This window comes from Pantherophis guttatus, chromosome 7 (genome assembly GCF_059756535.1).
Source record: "Pantherophis guttatus breed Tessera chromosome 7, ASM5975653v1, whole genome shotgun sequence".
Classification (NCBI taxonomy): domain Eukaryota; kingdom Metazoa; phylum Chordata; class Lepidosauria; order Squamata; family Colubridae; genus Pantherophis; species Pantherophis guttatus.
In genome coordinates this window covers 41,829,223-41,847,578 of record NC_142069.1, presented here as the reverse complement: position 1 = coordinate 41,847,578, position 18,356 = coordinate 41,829,223, and the positions used below count along the sequence as shown (strand labels likewise).

The 18,356-nt window shown below is 35.5% G+C and overlaps 1 protein-coding gene across 7 annotated transcripts in view; it reads left to right on the top strand.

The window, feature by feature from the left end:
• TMTC2 (transmembrane O-mannosyltransferase targeting cadherins 2) overlaps positions 1 to 18,356 on the top strand; it is a 261,421-nt gene that overhangs the window by 134,292 nt on the left and 108,773 nt on the right. For 6 of the 7 annotated variants that reach the window (XR_004588693.3, XM_087874070.1, XM_034403049.3 and 3 more), the window contains exon 2: positions 9,950 to 10,520. The exons of the other annotated variant lie outside the window; for it this stretch is intronic. Coding sequence is in view for 5 of the 6 variants with exons in the window: in XM_034403049.3 (XP_034258940.2) it covers positions 9,950 to 10,520 (571 nt within the window). In the remaining variant the exon portion in view is untranslated. The remainder of the gene's footprint in view (positions 1 to 9,949; positions 10,521 to 18,356) is intronic. 7 annotated transcript variants of the gene reach the window in all.

Sequence of the window (18,356 nt, the reverse complement as noted above, 5' to 3'; positions counted from 1 at the left end):
AAAAAGATTTAATATCACTGAATAAGATATTTGAATGTAGATTTAATACGACACAGCTGTAAATACAACCTTGTATGGTCATTGTGCAGTATTTTCTGGGTTATAAGCAGTTAATCAACCGTACTGCATATTCTTAGATCATCCTTCGGTCATTCTACCGATCTCCAAAGTACATTGAGAATGCTGTTTCAATCAAGCTACAGTAGTTGTAATCCCAATTTATATACAGGAACAGAGTAGGAGAAAGCAGCTGTTGCATACCTGAATCTTAGAAAATACTGCAGGTTCTGAAGAAAAATAGATTTTTGAACAATTCCTTAAAGGCACATTTTATGCTAATTAGACTAGTCTTGAAGTGTAACAGATATTACTTCTTCAGTTATAATATTCATGGGAAAACTACAACATTGATTTTGAAACTACTTTGTCATATTCTAGACATAAATGGGAAAAAGTGCAGTTGGATACACCTTTTATTATGCTCTCAGAGAACATGATTGTTTTTCTCATTTTACAGATGAGAATATAAAGCATTGCTAATACTGAAAATAATTTGTGCTCGTACCATACTTTAATATTTATTCTTTATATTTCTCTCTAAACTCACATATATTTAGAAACAAAAAAAAGGCTTCCCATAAGTCCCTAGATTTGTGATATTGTAGATCAGAGGATTATACCTGTTTTTGCAGTTGATTTCATTTTGAACAATCTATTCATTTTACAGTTGCAGACTGTATAGACTTGAACTATATTTTTCGTGCTACTAATTTAGATTCTAATTAGTCTGACTGAGCACCAGACAAATCATCTTAAAGATTGATGAGCCAGAGACTACATTTCTCCATTTATTTAAACAGAATTGCAGTTGACCTCTTGATAATACATATGAAGATAGAAAACTACAGCTATTTTATATTTATTTGGAGAGTTTCTTTAAGATTACTATTAATGTAGCACTTGCTATTTAATGAAACATTTTTTAAGTGTGATGATGTATCAGTTGTGAGAATTGTCATCATTAATTCAACATATTTTATTAACGTAGTTTTGGAACTGTGTGATGGAAAATCTTTGTGATTTTTGCTACATGATAGGGTTGCTTTACGATTGTGCTGATTTATGATGGAAATTCCAGGCCCAATTGAGAACTACCTGTACTCATGAACATTTTCTCATTCTGTTCTCTGTTCAGATGACTTAGCTTTCTATTCTTTCAAATAATACTTTCATGTTGATCAATTTATTTTAATAACTTCATTTGTATCATTGTTTATTGTGTTATGTTTGCTGTTCACAGACATGTACATGAATCCATACCTTACCATTTCCTGTGTATATCTTTCCTTTTGTAACATATCTTCACTAATGTGTTCTGGGCTGTTTGTCTTGTTCTTTCAATGCTTAGGCCTCAATAATAGCTTGCTACACAGGTAGTCCTCAGTTAATGATGGCAGTTGAGACCGGAATTCCTATCACTAAGCAATGCAGTTACAAAGTGCAATGTTATATGATTTAGTGGCTTATTAGTAGAAATTCTGGCATTTCTGATTGCTTTGTTAAATGAATCATCAAGTTTGTCATGTCACCATTTGCAATCTCCTTCCAGTTTCTCCATTGACTTTGCTTGTAGGAAGCCATCAAAGAAAGTTCCAAAGCCAATCACATGACTCTGGGATGTTGTGATGGCTGGAATTTTGAGGATCAGTCATAACTACCACTTGTTCAGTGCCATCATAAGTTTGAATGATTGCTGAAATAGTCATCACTAATCTGTGTATCATTTGAGTATATGGATATCAAATAATATATATGGAAATACACATAACAGGCTGTTAAATACCACATTTAATTTGGAGAAGAATAGTGCAAGTTCTAATATCAATATTAACATTTTTTTTCTAAAAAGACTTAAGTTTGCTGAATTATTGCATTGCATCTCCACTCACGAGCTGAAAACCCTATTTGGATTTCCGCTTCCTGTCATCTCTGGGGGCTGGCTGAAAAAGCTTTCTGATAAAGGATTTCAGCTTCTGCCTGCTTGAGTTTCAAATCCTTCAGCAGGCAGTTGTTTTGTAGTGAAATGGCTACCTGCCAAGAGATTTCTGCTCCCACAATCCTCCTGGCAGGTGGCAGCAATTGCTTGTAAACTTCCCTGCCAGCTTCCTTACTGATTTTCTAGAGAAGTTGGCAGAAAAAGTTTGCAAATGGCAATCACATTATTGTAGGATGCTTGGCAACCAGTTGTAATTGCAAACTGGTTAGTTCAACATTTATAGGGGTAATTCAACATTTTCCAATGGTCAGATGTGCTTTATAGGCTGTAAAGCAACCTTTCCGAGGCTATTTTTAATTCAATCTGCAGTTGAATGAATGGTCATAAATGGAGGATTACCTTATTGTATTTCTAGGAATTCTTCTTGGAACTTAAAATTCAAACTGTATAATAATTTTTTCATGTGTAGGAGGTTTTTCCTTTCCCATAATTTATAGCAGGGTGGATTTGATTTAAATCAAGTTGATTTAAATCACAATTTAAATCATGATTTAAATCACTAGTAAAAAGACTTTATTTAAATCAACTCAATTTAAATCATAATTTTTAAAGAGCAACTGTCATCTCTGCTACTCCTTTGACCCACTGTTGACTCACCGATAGTCCCAGTGTTGCAGAATATACAGCCTCATGCTACATAACTAAGCTCCATTTCATGCTGAATAAACTAAATTATTTATGTATCTTAAATAGAAAACTATCTTACGATAGATTTTTACCCCAAAAGTTTTTTATTAAAATAAATTCGATAAAAATCAAAAAAATCCGATTTAAATAAAAAAATCTGATTTTTTTAATTTTTTTAAAAAAATCATTGATTTTTATCCACCCTGATTTATAGTATATAAATATATAGGATTGCAGATTTGAAAAATGATGTAGTATATGATGGCATAGGGTCTGGTTATTTGAGGGACTGCCTGTGTCCCATGATAACTGCCCAGCCAATTTGATCATGCAGGGTTGGCACACTCCAGGTTCCCTGATTAAACACTTTCATCTATCATGACCTCCGAAGTGCACCGTCTGTAGATCAGCATTTACCCTCTGGAATGAGATTCTGTACAAGAGTCAGATGTCTCCACTCTCTGGTTATTTAGAAGAGCCATGAAGATCTGGTTCTTCACCTAGGTCTTTGGCGAGGAAGATTGAGATTCTTCACTTCATTCTATCTGGTCTGTGACAGTTGCCATCTTTTATTGATTTTATTGCAATTACTTATTACTTTTTTGATTGTTGTGAGCTGCCCAAGTCATTGGGAGTCAAGCAGCATGCAAATTTAAGAAATTATTATTACTAATTGTGTGTGTTGATCAACAACTCTAGGGCTCTATTTGCATATTTCTTTTTGACATATATTATAAACCTGTTTGTTATCTCGACAGCATCCCATTATATACATCCATATGAATTAAGAGTTAACTGAACTAATAAGAACAGCGAGAATTTAATGCCTTAGTCCTGATGGTTTTTATACTGTGTTACTTCATTAAGACAAAATATTAGCAGAGTTGACAGGAAAACACAATAACAGTGTTGGAAGGGACCTTGGAAGTCTTCTAGTCCAGCAGTCCCTCACTTTTTCAGCTCTGTAGACCGGCAGTGATGACCAGGGGGGGGGAGGGTGGATGGTTTTGCATGTGTATGTGCCACTTGCACAAATACAACTTCATGTGCTTTCCTGCCACTTGCGTGGCCTGGTTGCCTGCACCAGGCTGCAGACCAGTGGTTGGGGACCCCTGTTCTAGTCCAACCTCTCGCTCAAGCAGGAAACCCCATACCATTTTAGACAAATTGTTGTCCAATCTCTTCTTAAAAACCTCCAGTGTTGGAGCACCCACAACGTCTTGAGTCAAGTTGTTCCACTGATTAATGGAACATTAAAAATGATACAATTTCTTCTTCATAATAAAGTTTGAATGCTGAATTGTAGCTAAAGCAACTTGGACAGTCTTCTGAGAATAGGAATGCTGTTTCATTTTATCATTATCTACATGACTATCTTATGATCTATCTTTAGTAAAAGAATGAAGTCATATATATGGAGAAAGCTAAATTATATTGTATATAGTATTGTGTAAACACACATGTGTATTTATATATTTATTTATTTTCATGAAGTTAAACAACAAGAGAATGTTGAACACATGGATACTAGTGCAGTATTCCATATGAATTTATACACACTTTTTTATATTTTTTATTAAATCTATTAAATAAGAAAATAAACAAACACAACCAACATATAAGAAGGAAACAAGAAATCAAACAAAAAGCTAAGAGTTCAAGAAAAGAAAAAAGGTGAAAAAAAAAGGAAAATGAAGACAAAGATGTAAAGAAGTGGCTTCCAATATTCTTCATAGGAGTTATAAATACAAATAAAGTATATTTTAATTCTCAGTCTAAAGTTACATCATGACCCTTTCTTTCTATAATCTATACTGTCTAATCATCAAAATCATAAATCACGAGTTCATTATTTTGGTTGCACGACAGCTTCCCCGGTACCTGGATGAAACGACGTATCTAGATCCGTTCCAGTCGGGTTTCAGGCCTGGGTACAGCACGGAAACGGCATTGGTCGCGTTGGTGGATGATCTCTGGAGGGCTCGGGACAGAGGTTGTTCCTCTGTCCTGGTCCTATTAGATCTCTCAGCGGCTTTTGATACCATCGACCATGGTATCATGCTGCACCGGTTGGAAGAGTTGGGGGTGGGAGGCACCGTATTACGGTGGTTCTCCTCCTTTCTCTCCGACCGGTCGCAGTCTGTGTTGACAGGGGGGCAGAGGTCGACCCCGAGGCCCCTTATATGTGGGGTGCCACAAGGATCGGTCCTCTCGCCCCTTCTGTTCAACATTTATGTGAAGCCGCTGGGTGAGATCATCCGTGGTTTTGGGGTGGAGTACCATCAGTACGCTGATGACACCCAGCTGTACATCTCCACCCCAGACCACCCCAACGATGCCCTTGAAGTGATGTCCCGGTGCCTGGAGGCCGTACGGATCTGGATGGGGAGGAACAGGCTCAGGCTCAACCCATCCAAGACCGAGTGGCTGTGGTTTCCGACGTCCCGATATAGTCAGCTGGTGCCATCGCTGACTATTGGGGGTGAAGCATTAGCCCCCACGGAGAGGGTTCGCAACTTGGGTGTCCTCCTGGATTCACGGCTGTCTTTAGAAGAGCACTTGACGGCCGTGACCGGGAGGATTTTTCATCAGGTCCGCCTGATTCGCCAGTTGCGTCCCTTTCTGGATCGGGACTCGTTACGCACGGTCACTCATGCCCTCGTCACCTCCCATCTGGACTATTGTAACGCTCTCTACATGGGGCTCCCCTTGAGGAGCACTCGGAGGCTCCAACTGGCGCAGAGTGCGGCCGCGCGGGTGGTGATGGGAGCAACGTGGTGCTCCCATGTAACGCCTCTTCTGCGCGAGCTGCACTGGCTCCCGGTGGTCTTCCGAGTGCGCTTCAAGGTCTTGGTTATCACCTTCAAAGCGCTCCATGGCTTAGGACCTGGCTATTTACGGGACCGCCTGCTGCCACCAATAGCCTCCCACCGACCAGTACGCTCCCATAGAGAGGGGCTCCTCCGGGTGCCGTCGGCCAAACAATGTCGACTGGCGGCCCCCAGGGGGAGAGCCTTCTCTGTGGGGGCACCTACGATCTGGAACGAGCTCCCCCCGGAGATACGGAGGATTCCGGATCTGCGTACCTTCCGTCGCGCGCTTAAGACGTTTTTATTCTATCAAGCTGGCCTGACCTAAACTTTTCCTCTTTTAAATGGAATTTTAAATTTGGTTTTAATTTATTGGGGTTTTAAAATGTTTCAGCCAAATTTATTTAATTAGTTTTATCTCTATTTTAAATTTTGTATTTACATGTTTTATTTTATGGCTGTTCACCGCCCTGAGTCCTTCGGGAGTAGGGTGGTATACAAATTTAATAAATATAAATATAAATATAATATATTTCCCCATTTCCCCTCAAAAGTCCATTAGAGGCTTCCAGTCACCAATAGATAATGGATTGAACTTTTAAAAATCATTTTTTTACAATATATTTTGATCTCTAATTGAAGTGATTATTGTCATCTATTATCTCTAGACAGCCAGCTCTATAGGTAGGTAGACTTTGTGAAATCATTTCTATTTCTGTTTTTTTTTTCTGGCAATACTCTTAAAAATGAGGGCTATGGAACCTAGGCAGAGGACAAGTGTCAATCTGAATAAATGGTATAGTTCCCCTTGATGTGATCCTCTTTTGTAATACCTACGATATTGTTGAAGCCTTGGATTTTATCTTCCCACTATTAAGGTGAGTTGAGGTAACCTGTGCTAGAGGAGCCTCATGAGGATGCAGTTCAATCATGCCTACTGGAACAATTCTTCCCTATAGAGTTGTTTGTTTTCCAGTAGGAAAAAATATAGAAAAAGCACTTAGTATATTTGTGAATTTCTAGGCTTTCCAATAAATTTGGAATAATCTTGCAGAATACATGGTATCAATATCAGTTTAATAAGATTATCAAAAGGAGAGGCACTCATAAACAGTTCCAAGTTTGAATGAACTAAGGATTTTTATGTATTTTATTTTTTTTCTATTGTTTAGCGTCTTGTACTTTTCTATTATATTGATTGATCATTGAACATATGGTTTTCTTTTTTCAGAGGAGACAATAGGAAGTTGTTTGCCATCATTTTATTTTCATCAAAAAAAAAACCAAAAAAAAAACAAAAAAACAACCAGAACAGTTTAGTTATTTAAAACAGTGATAACTGATTTCCCACAACCCTATATAATCCATTAGTGATATCATGAGTAAGGCATACTTTCCTCCTGGGATATGTAAAATGAAGAGTGATTAAAACTTGAAAGGTAGGCTTTCCTTCAGAGCCAGCAAATGCTGTCTTTGCCTAACAAAAAAATAAAAAATGCAAGTCTTGCTTGGAACTTTGACAAATGACTTTCTTTAAGACACTTTGCCTTTCAGAGAGAGCAGAGATTAGAATCTTTTATTAAACAGCCCATGGATAATTTCTTTTATTATACCCATTAGTGACGCTGGATTAATAACCAGAATGGCTATAGAAGATAATCTTTTTGTTAGAGAACCGAGTGATAACACTAACCTGGTGCTAGTTTGGCCCTTCAGTCAAAAATGTTTTTGAGAAAAAATTAACTATCTGGAATATTATGCAGAAATGCATCTAGGCCTTGTCAAGATGTTAATAAAATTACTTTTAACATTGTTTTTGATCTGGGCAAAAAAAATACTGTTAAGTGCTAAAAAAATCCTTAGTTTGTTAATGCATTTTTATTTCAGAAAAGTGAGAATATTAATTATACATGAAAGTAATAAGGTGCAAATGTACTTAATAATACCACCACTGAGATAGCAGTATTGAAGTTTGACTTTATACTTTTTCAGTGGTATTTTAGATACGAAGTTGGAATTTTGTTTAGAATTGCAACTTTCTTATTTTCTCTTTTATGCTTTATTTTTTAAAGTCCCAAATAAGCATTTAACAAGAAAAGATATTTATTCAGCTTTCTTCATTTACCATATTTGCAAATAGTTTCAGATATTGTTTTCTTTAAACACTTTTGTTGAAGAAAACATTGCACTTGTTAAATTGGTAATATGGTTGTGGCTGGCTTCCCTATTCACTTTGCTTGTCAGAAGGTCACAAAAGGTGATCATATGACCTTGGGACACTGCAACTGTCATAAATACATGCCAGTTGCTAAATGTCTGAATTTTGATTATGTGATCAGAGGGATCTGCAATGGACGTAATTATGAAAAATTGTCATAATCACTTTTTTCAATGCCATTGTAACTTCAAACGGTCACTAAACAAACTGTTGTTAAATTCAGGACTACCTGTATTAAGCTAAATCTACAAAGGGAGCAAGTCACTGATGTATTAATTTGGTACCTTGTAAATCTTAATTCACCTAAAAACCAAGGCAAGAAAGGTTGTAAATTGGGGCAAAATTAATAACAAATATATCTCACTTAGCAACAATTTTTTTTTGGCTCAATTGTGGTTGTAAATTGATGACTATCTGTACTACTAATACATTCCAGTAAGAAACTGCCGGTTATAAGCAACCAAACCCACAGTTGTTTTTTATTTCACAACTAACTGTGAGGGTCAATTTGATGCAGTAGTTATAGTACCAGACTGGAAACCAGTAGATCATGCCTTTTAGTTCCACTGTAGGCATGAAACCTGCTGGGTGACTTTGGGCCAGTGACACTCTCTCACATGGAGGCATATGGGTAAATCAGGAAAGGAAAATATGGTGGAAATGGGAAAGTAGGTGATGGTAGAGGAAGAGAGATTGAAAATTAGTGCAGTCATTTGATAGAGCTGACATCTTGTGAAACCACCCACTTCTGCATCTGGCCATCTGCAAGATAGGGGATGAAGAGATGGATTCTTGCTGTAGATAATCTCAGAGGAAATCTGGTTCACTTCCTCTTTAAGAACTCTAGAAGAAGCAGACTAGATACTTGACTTTTCCTAAAACAGGATGGTATGTGAACTCGATCACTTGAACACTTCAACTGATGCCAAAATGTATGTGTGCTTACAAGCCAAATACTATATTATCATGTCTTATATGTAATTCAAGGTATTGATTGTTACTTAAAAAATTCTAATGGGTTGGGATCTGGGAAAGTTTGAGAGTACGTATCCCAAGTAAAATCAATGTGCCCAACAAATATAAATCAAAAGTGCTGCTGTAAATCCCTTCCCACACCTGGACATTTGGTCAGAGGGGATAGGCAATATTTGTAGAGAACAGTCCTTCCTATTATGGCTGTCATGACCTTTTGGAATACATCAAGACCTGTTTGTACAGAAGGCTTTTAATGATTTCTTTTATTGAGTGAACTATCCATGCCATGAATATTGTATTATGAAATATGAATATTGTATTATGATGCATTACTGAATCGTCATTCAGTACTTCTATATAGTATTTTATCACATTTTGACTAAACATGTACCTCAAGAGTCAGAGAAAATGAAGAAATATCACATAAATAAATAAATTTGGAGATCATAGGATTCCTAATTCTGCTTTAAAAAGTATAGTGTGTATGTGTGAAATATTTATCAATTTACAGGAAGAACATGTTTCTTTCATCCTCAATCAGATGGCTGAATTTTTTTTTAAAAAAAGCAGAACTTATCATTCAGTTTAAAATGATTTAGTATGCTTTTCTATAAATTGAGAGAAAATCCAGTGGGATGTTTCCAGTAATGGAAATCATTCCATCAGCAACTTGAAGGTTTCTGACCCTCTGGTGCAATCGTTTTCATTGTAGAGAAATTTTCAAAGAGAAGAATAGGAGGCAATCTGTTGCCTAAAATATGTGGATACCAAAGGCAAATTATATATGTACTTCATGTGGAACCAAAGTATAGACCTTCAAATCTATAAACTTTTAGCTACCTTTCCTACTCATATTAAATAGTTCTCTTTTTTGAGACATTTATCTGTAAATTTCAATCACATTTTTTTCAGTTAATTATATTTCTTTTACATCATAATTATAATTTATCAATGATTGCTTCTGGATTAGGCTCAGATGAATGAATTGTTTTAAGTTAATGTATCCTATGTTTCCAAGGTTTGAAAAGCCAGTTTGATGAGGAAATTTATTGAATTGAAAAGTTAGTAGAAGCAGCACTTCTATCACTACTTGTGTAGAGTTTAAAATGGAGGAAGTAGTACTATGCTTGATAATGTACCTTTTTATGCTAATTTCATGTCAAACTGGAAAATAAATTTGTTAATTTCAGTTATATTCTTTAGCAATCCTATTTATTGTTGTCATGTAGTTTGATTATTTTCGTATTTGTTTTGTTTTTTTAGCCGAGCAATCAAGACAAACCAAGATCTTCTTCCTGAAACACCATGGACGCAGTTATTCTATAATGACTTTTGGGGCACTCTTCTGACCCACAGCGGGAGCCATAAATCCTACAGACCTCTCTGCACACTCTCTTTTCGCATTAACTATGCTATTGGAGGAATGGATCCTTGGAGTTACCATCTTGTAAATGTCCTTCTACATGCAGCAGTCACGGGTCTTTTCACTAATTTTTCTCGAGTGCTGTTTGGTGATGGACACTGGACCTTATTAGCTGGTTTGCTGTTTGCTTCTCATCCCATTCACACTGAAGCAGTGGCAGGGATTGTGGGAAGAGCTGATATTGGAGCTTGCCTTTTCTTTCTGCTCTCCCTAGTCTGTTATATTAAACACTGCTGTACAAGAAACTACTCAGAAGGAACCTGGGGCTGGATCTTGGGTGCCGGTCTGTGTGCCACTTGCAGCATGTTATGGAAGGAGCAAGGAGTGACCGTGTTGGCAGTGTCAGCAGTTTATGATGTATTTGTATTTCATAGGCTAAAAATGCACCAAATTGTTCCTGCTGTATATAAGGTGAGTGGGATTGTGTTTTGCAGTTATTGATTGTAATAGCACACAAATACACAGATTTTATCAAAAACAGAAATGAATTATCTAATGATTCAATCTGTCCTTGGTTTTTCCCCCCCCAACAACAGCAAACACTGTACTTTTCACTCTGAAAGGATTCAGTTGCTTTCACTATAAACAAAGACCATGCTCTCATTAATAACCATGTTTTATTTGTAATTGCCTTAGCAAATGTTATTGTTGCTTCTACTAAGAATTTTGTGTATTTGGAAAGGGAGGGATATTCTTAATCTCTCCATCCATCCATCCATCCAGTTTATATTCAGCAAAATCATAATTGACTTATGGCAGTTTACAATAATATATAATACAAGCAAGTTTGTATTTGGTAATACATATAGGTATGACTTTAGTAAATAATGTGATTGTACAAAGCACTTGAAACCAGTGCTTTGCTGAGCGAGCATGGGACTTTGATTTGGAAACAGCTGTCTTTGAATCCTTAAAGCAAATAAGACAGTTTGCAAGACTTTTATGACTGATTTGATAGTTGTCCCTGACTATATTTGCATGTGAAGTAGCCAAGTGAGCTTTGCAAACAAAGTGACTGTTACAATGATTAAAAAAATATTTTGTATATATTGCTACAGTTTGTGAGGCACCTCTTTCAATTGTCTTGCGCAGCCTTAGCAAACCCTGATCTTAATGCAATTTATGGCCCTGGACTTTCATTTTAGTTTGCTTTTTTATCACCATCCACCCTGAAGGGTTATTTGAGTTTGTGGGTTGATGATCTACTAATCTAGTCCAAAGTAAATCAAGCTCTTTCCCCCAAGACATCAAATCAAATTGCAAAATAAACCTAATAGTGTTTCCAGATTGCTATTTTTTAAAAAAGTGAACTTACTGTTGTGTATACATGGATTGATTTGTAGGATGCTTTCTCTGTATATAGTCATTTTATATAACTATTTTCCAAGGCATGCAGAGCTATCACAATAATGTGAAACACAATTTGATCAAGTGAATAGATTTTAAAGAGAGTTGTAATTATAGAAGCCATGCATATTCAGATGCCTAATTCTGCCACTGCATTTCCCAGGCTGAGAATGGGGGTGTTAATCAATTTTGCAGATTGCAGTATTGTGTCCAATTAGTACTACAGAGCTTATTTATGTCTCCCTGCATTATGTTTGCCTCCATATTGCCCTGGCTTTTGCATATGAGGCAAAGGGTATAACAATATTTTGATTCAAAATGCATTGAAATTACTTCTTCATTGGCTGTGTTATTAACAGCACTGTTAAATGCTTAGCTTTTACATTTTCTAAGTACCAGCCATTATTTTAGGAATCAGATGATACCAATGCACAATATATAGACAAAATGACTGTTAAATATCTTCCAATGCTTTAAAGCAGTGGTTTTCAATCTGTGGTTTGTGGACTCCTGGGGGGGGGGGTGTCATGTGATGTCACAGGAAGTCCACGAAGGCTTGAAGATTATCTAGTTCAACCCTCTAAAGTATGAAAACTAATTTTCCATAAGGGCTGTCTTATCTGTTCCAGAGGTGGAGAACCCACAGATAGTCTCTTCCACAGTTGTATAGATCTATCAGGAAGATTTTTAAAAAGAATTATATTTAACTGAAATTTAGGGAATAACTTATATTATCTATTTCTGCTTCTAGCTTCTATGGAAAGTAGTTTTTGATCATGTTCCCCGTGGTTTCCCTTTATATACCTGAACATGGCTATTTCCAAACTAAACATTGTAAACTCCTTTAATCTATTATCTTGTAGGGGATATCCTGAAGTCTCTGAATCATGTTTGTTGTCATTTTCTGAACATTCTCCAAGCTGTCAATATCCTTCTGTAAATGTGATGCCTAGAATCATATACAGTACTCAAAGTGTGGTCTCACCAATGCCAGGTAGAGAACACTGATAACTTCATGCTTCCTTCATACACTGTTTCTACTGCAGCTCAGTATTGTGTTGGTCTTTCATGTTGAGATTGTTATCAATGACCACATCCAAATCTTTCTCTGTGTTTCCAAATCATGAATTCCCCATTTTGTACACATGTGTCCTACATTTTTTTCTCCTTAAATGAAATACGTTATGTATCTCCTTAGTAAAAGACATCTTATTCCTTTCAGTCCAGTCTACCAATTTCTCCAGATCAGTCTAAAATCTGCTGTCATACTGCATGTTGGCTAGATCTCTCAACTTTCTGCTAAACTTAAATTTTATAAATGCTCATCCCTACCATCTTCCAGGTCATTAATAAAATTGTTAAAAAATACTGCCCCAGTGCCAAAGCTAAAACCCAAACCTTGTGAAATCTTCACTAAATTGCAGTTTTTTAATTCTATGTTAGAGAATTAATTCTGACTCTTTGTACTTAGTCATCTGATACATTTTGCTAGTGTCACCCAAACCACTCTTTTAACAAATTAGTCGTAAGTTGGGGACTACCTATACTATATTGATGATATTACTCTTACAGATGAAAATACAAATGATTTGGAGCTCTAGTAATAAAAGTCAAACAGAATGAAAACAGGAAACATAAGATTAAATGCAAAGTAGACCACAGTCATTCTAATAGGTCCATCAGCCAACCTTAGAACTGACAGAGTTGTAAGGAAGGATTATATACTGCTCAAAAAAATAAAGGGAATTCAAGCAGAAGACATCCGAGATCTGAATGAATGAAATAGCCTTATTAAATACTTTGTTCTTTACATACAGTAGTTTATACACTGCTCAAACAACTAAAGGGAACACAAAACTACTGTATGTAACGAACAAAGTATTTAATAAGGCTATTTCATTCATTCAGATCTCGGATGTCTTCTGCTTGTGTTCCCTTTATTTTTTTGAGCAGTGTATTTAAATGGTAGATAGCTTTGTTTTGATCAACCATAAGAAGGAACCAGGAATCAAAATGTGCAACAGACTAGCACTTACTAGGGTACCAAAGAAGACTTTGAAAATGTATTCAATTATCATGTATCTAGCCTGTGGAATTCAACAGGTAATGGTTTCATCTCTGACACTCAGGAGAACTGAAAGTTGGACTTTCAAGAAGCCAGGATAGAAAGACTGTTGGTACTTTTGAATTAGGTTTGAAGAAGATTCCTAAGAATACCATGGAGAGCTGAGATAACAAACAATTGGATCATAGAATAGAATAGAATAGAATAGAATAGAATAGAATAGAATAGAATAGAATAGAATAGAATAGAATTCTTTATTGGCCAAGTGTGATTGGACACCCAAGGAATTTGTCTTGTGCACTGCTCTCAGTGTACATAAAAGAAAAGATACATTCATCAAGAATCATAAGGTACAACACTTAATGATAGTCATAGGGAACAAATAAGCAATCAAATCATATTAGGAAACAGTCAATATAAATCGTAAGGATACCAGCAACAAGGTTACAGTCATACAGTCATAAGTGGGAGGAGATGGGTAATAGGAATGATGAGAAGATTAATAGTAATGCAGACTTAATAACTAGTTTGACAGTGTTGAGGGAATTATTTGTTTAGCAGAGTGATGGCATTCGGGAAAAAACTGTTCCTGTGTCTAGTTGTTCTGATGTGCAGTGCTCTATAGCATCGTTTTGAGGGTAGAAGTTGAAACAGTTCATGTCCAGGATGCAAGGGGTCTGTAAATATTTTCACATTTCACAGAACAAGTCAATCCAGAATTCTTCCTCAAGGCACAAACAATAAGGCTTTTTTGGACACCTCATGGGAATACCTAGTTCTGTTGGGAGAGAACCATTTAGTATGGTTATTTTTAATAAAAATTAAGGAAAGTTACTTTTATTTTAGGGAAACTATAGAGAGCTAATGCTTCAAGGAAGGCATATGAACCAAAATAATATTTGTACTGCATGGAGTTCTCTTTTTTGCTGCTTGATCAAAAATGTATATTCCTTGAAGATCTGAGAGTTAAGTCAATAGAGTCACCCTTAAGTAATGGCATAAAATTCAATTATCAAGAAATCTGGTACTGTATATCTTAATTATAATTTTAAATCTTAAAATTCAGGTCTAAGATTTGTTGCACTGGCAGATTTTCTTTCTTTTTTTTTAAAGAAAATAATGCTAAATTCAGAATTTGAAATCCATATTAATTGCAGTAACTTATTGAAAAAAAATCTTCAGTCTTTTATGCCCTCTCTAAGGTTATCTGTGTAAACTTTTTTTTCAAAACATGAGCATTATAATATGAATGAAGACATCCTTGTGTATAAAAGCCCTTCACTGAATAGGATAGTACATTTCAGTAAATTATCTTTTTAACAATAGTGCCAGGAATATTTGGACCTTATTTGGACTCACAAGTGTTACAATACAGTTGTGAGCTTGTAAGGATCCTTTTACAGCACTTAGGACAATATTGTCTATTTATAATTTGAAAACAATTGGTCCCAAGCAAAAAAAAGGGAGAAAAATCTTAACAACCTGGTATGTAGTAAATAATTGTTAGATTTAGAATGTTGCCTGACCCCTTGCCAGTTCTTTTATTTCCACATAAGTGTTCTGAGACAAATGTGCCTTTAAAAGTGCACTAAACTGTTAAACATGGCCTTTGTGTATGCTGTGGATTTTTATACTTTGAAGAGCAGAATAAAAGGTTTGAAACACAACTGATTATTCGCTTGTAGAATAGATGCATTCAAGATTGTTCAACCGAGATTTAATTTCTCTAGCATTTATATCTCATTATAAACGTGTGAAAGTCTGAACAAATATTTGTGTTTGTTTCTGTCCTACAGTTTCCTGTGTCCTAGAAAACAACAGGTGCTATTAAAACAACAACAAAAACATCCTAACTGCAGTTCCTAATAAACAAGCCCAATAGCTGTAGAAGATAATTTTGAGATTACTCATCTTTTAAATGCCAGATTGCACTATAATTTGAATAGCATCATTAAGACAAAATTTATTAAAAAAATAGCAACAAAAGAAGCAAAGGAGAATGATAAAATCTCAGGCAATGGTTTTGTGATAGTTTAACGATTTTCAATGAATAAATAAAGGACTCCAAAATCATATGCTTCCTCTGTCTGCTTTGTCTTCTATTACTGCATTATTTAAAAAGTCTGGCAGACTTTCACACACCCTAATAATCTATCTGGGGATATGGTGTACCTCTGAAGCAGATTTTGAGATTGTGAGAAAGATTGCTTGGTGAAGGATTCACTTACAGAATTTTTTGTGAGAAGTACATCCTTTATTTTTGGTCTTTCCTTTCCTTTGGAAGTTCTTATCTATCTATCTATCTATCTATCTATCTATCTATCTATCTATCTATCTATCAATCTATAAAAGGAAATGTCATAAGTTTAAACTTTAAGTGAATTGATATTCTTGTTATTTGGTATTTGAACTTTTTTTAAAGTTGCTGCTTAATTTTTGGGTCACCTTTTTGTCTTTGCTTTTAATGATCATATTTTGATCTATGTTTTATTGCAATTATATGTAAACAAGTCATCTCTTGGTGAAAAGAGTAGTACAATGAAGAAAGAATTAATGGTTTAAAAAAACAAAATGAACAAAATTTCTTATGATTTATAAATCTGTGCCTCATTATTTTAAAAACATTTCAGAGTATACTCTCCTATAAGTAATGAGGCATCATAATCTGATATTACTCTAATGAAGTCATCAAATGGGAATCATTTAAAAGAGTTCCAGCTTTAAAATAGTCAGTATAGCACAGGTTTACTGCTGTAAAAGACTCAAAACTTAAGTAACAGGAAAAAATGTGAACACATTGAAAGTCTTCCAAAAATTTTTAAAAATTATTTTCATTTCTCTTTGAAGCTAAAGGTGAGATTATAGGTTTTTCTCAGGAATTTGTACAGATGGTTCTTGCCTATTACTGAATTCAAGAATAGGATACCTTTTACTTGGGAACATTTAAACTTCAGGGGATTGTTCGATGTTTTCCTTTTCTCAGAAGTCTATTTCTTAACATGTTAGATACTGAAATAAAATGTTATATTAGGATATTTCAGGATTACAAAACACAATTTTTAATGTTGAGGCATTTAAAGATATAATTTAAAATATTTATTTGGGCCATAGACATTTGTTTATGCTTCAGTACAGCAGTACTGATTACTACGATGCTATATTAAAACTATGATTCCTAGTTTCAGAAAAAAATAGTTACTTTATCTAACATTAAATATGAAAATGTCCTTAGGTTGTTTTTTTTATATATATATGCTAGGAAATAAATACTTTATGAAGAATGTAAAACAAAATTGCAACCTTGTACTGGAGAAGACTGATAAAATGGGAAAAAGCTGATTATAGAATATACATGTGGAAATACATTGCTCACAAAAATAAAGGGAACACAAGCAGAAGACATCCGAGATCTGAATGAATGAAATAGCCTTATTAAATACTTTGTTCGTTACATACAGTAGTTTTGTGTTCCCTTTAGTTGTTTGAGCATACAGTAGTTTTGTGTTCCCTTTAGTTGTTTGAGCAATGTATAAACTACTGTATGTAAAGAACAAAGTATTTAATAAGCTATTTCATTCATTCAGATCTTGGATGTCTTCTGCTTGTGTTCCCTTTATTTTTTTGAGCAGTATATATTACTTATATAAGTCTCACCATGTACTGTTGTTCACTAAACTTCCCCTTTTATCAAGAGATAAGATGGAAACATGATGAGTGTATCTACATCAGTGCTCCTGCAAAAATTCTAGACATCCACAAGACAGCATGAATGTTTTTACTGTGAGAAAGTATGTTACAAGGCCAAAACAGCTAATGAGAAGCAGTACCTCCTAGGGTACATTCTCTCCAAAAAAATTTCATGTGAAGAATTACCATGAGCCATGGTGAATACAGTGTTTAGAATGCAGTATTGCAAGCTAACACACTGCTCACTGCCAGGAATTCAATTCTGACCGGCTCAAGGTTGACTCAGCTTTCCATCCTTCCAAGGCCGATAAAACAAGGACACAGATTGTTGGGGGGCAATATGCTGACTGTAAATTGCTTAGAGAAAGAGAGGGTTGTAAAGCACTATGAAGCTATAAGACTAAGTGCTACTGCTATTGCTACCAAATGGGCTGATTCATATATGAAAAGATACTCCTGTAGGTACTTTGGTGCAAAGCTGTGTCCACTTTATAGATAAAAAATAGTACTTTGAAATTCATCCACACATCTAGTAGCCAATGTAGGGCCTGAAGTATTAATGTACACATGATGGTCACACCCACCTGTAAATGGACCATTGCAGTTTGTGCTGGCTGCAGTTTTCAGGTGCAAAAGCATTTCCATATTGAGTATGTTGCAGCAACAAAATTGATAAGAGATGAGGTGTGCACCAGCAGAAGATATAAAAAAAACCCACATTTCATTTGGAAAGAGCTGTGAAGATTCTTAAGATGCAGGCTGTTCCCCAAGGGAAGTGCTTGCCTCCTACTTGCCTCATGGAACCAGAGACCCAACCTTTCTTCCTCAGTGATGTTGTTTATTAAGGTGGGTTTGGAACCATCCATTAAATAGGGAAGACGGTGCCTCTCCAAATTTTTGCAGACAATCCAGAAGGATGTAATATGGTTTCAGAAACTGCTCCTTTCTTTATTACCTACCAGCAAGATCAATCCCATTCCATGCCCATTACTTTATCTTGACTGAAAGGAATCCAAATCATCCATTTCTCATATAGCTCTTAGCAGCTGAATTCTCACCACAACATATTTCCTTAAAAGGAAATACTGGAGACTGGACTATAGTTTTCAAATATGGCCAATTCTAGGAAGTGCCTCTTTAGGAAGGGA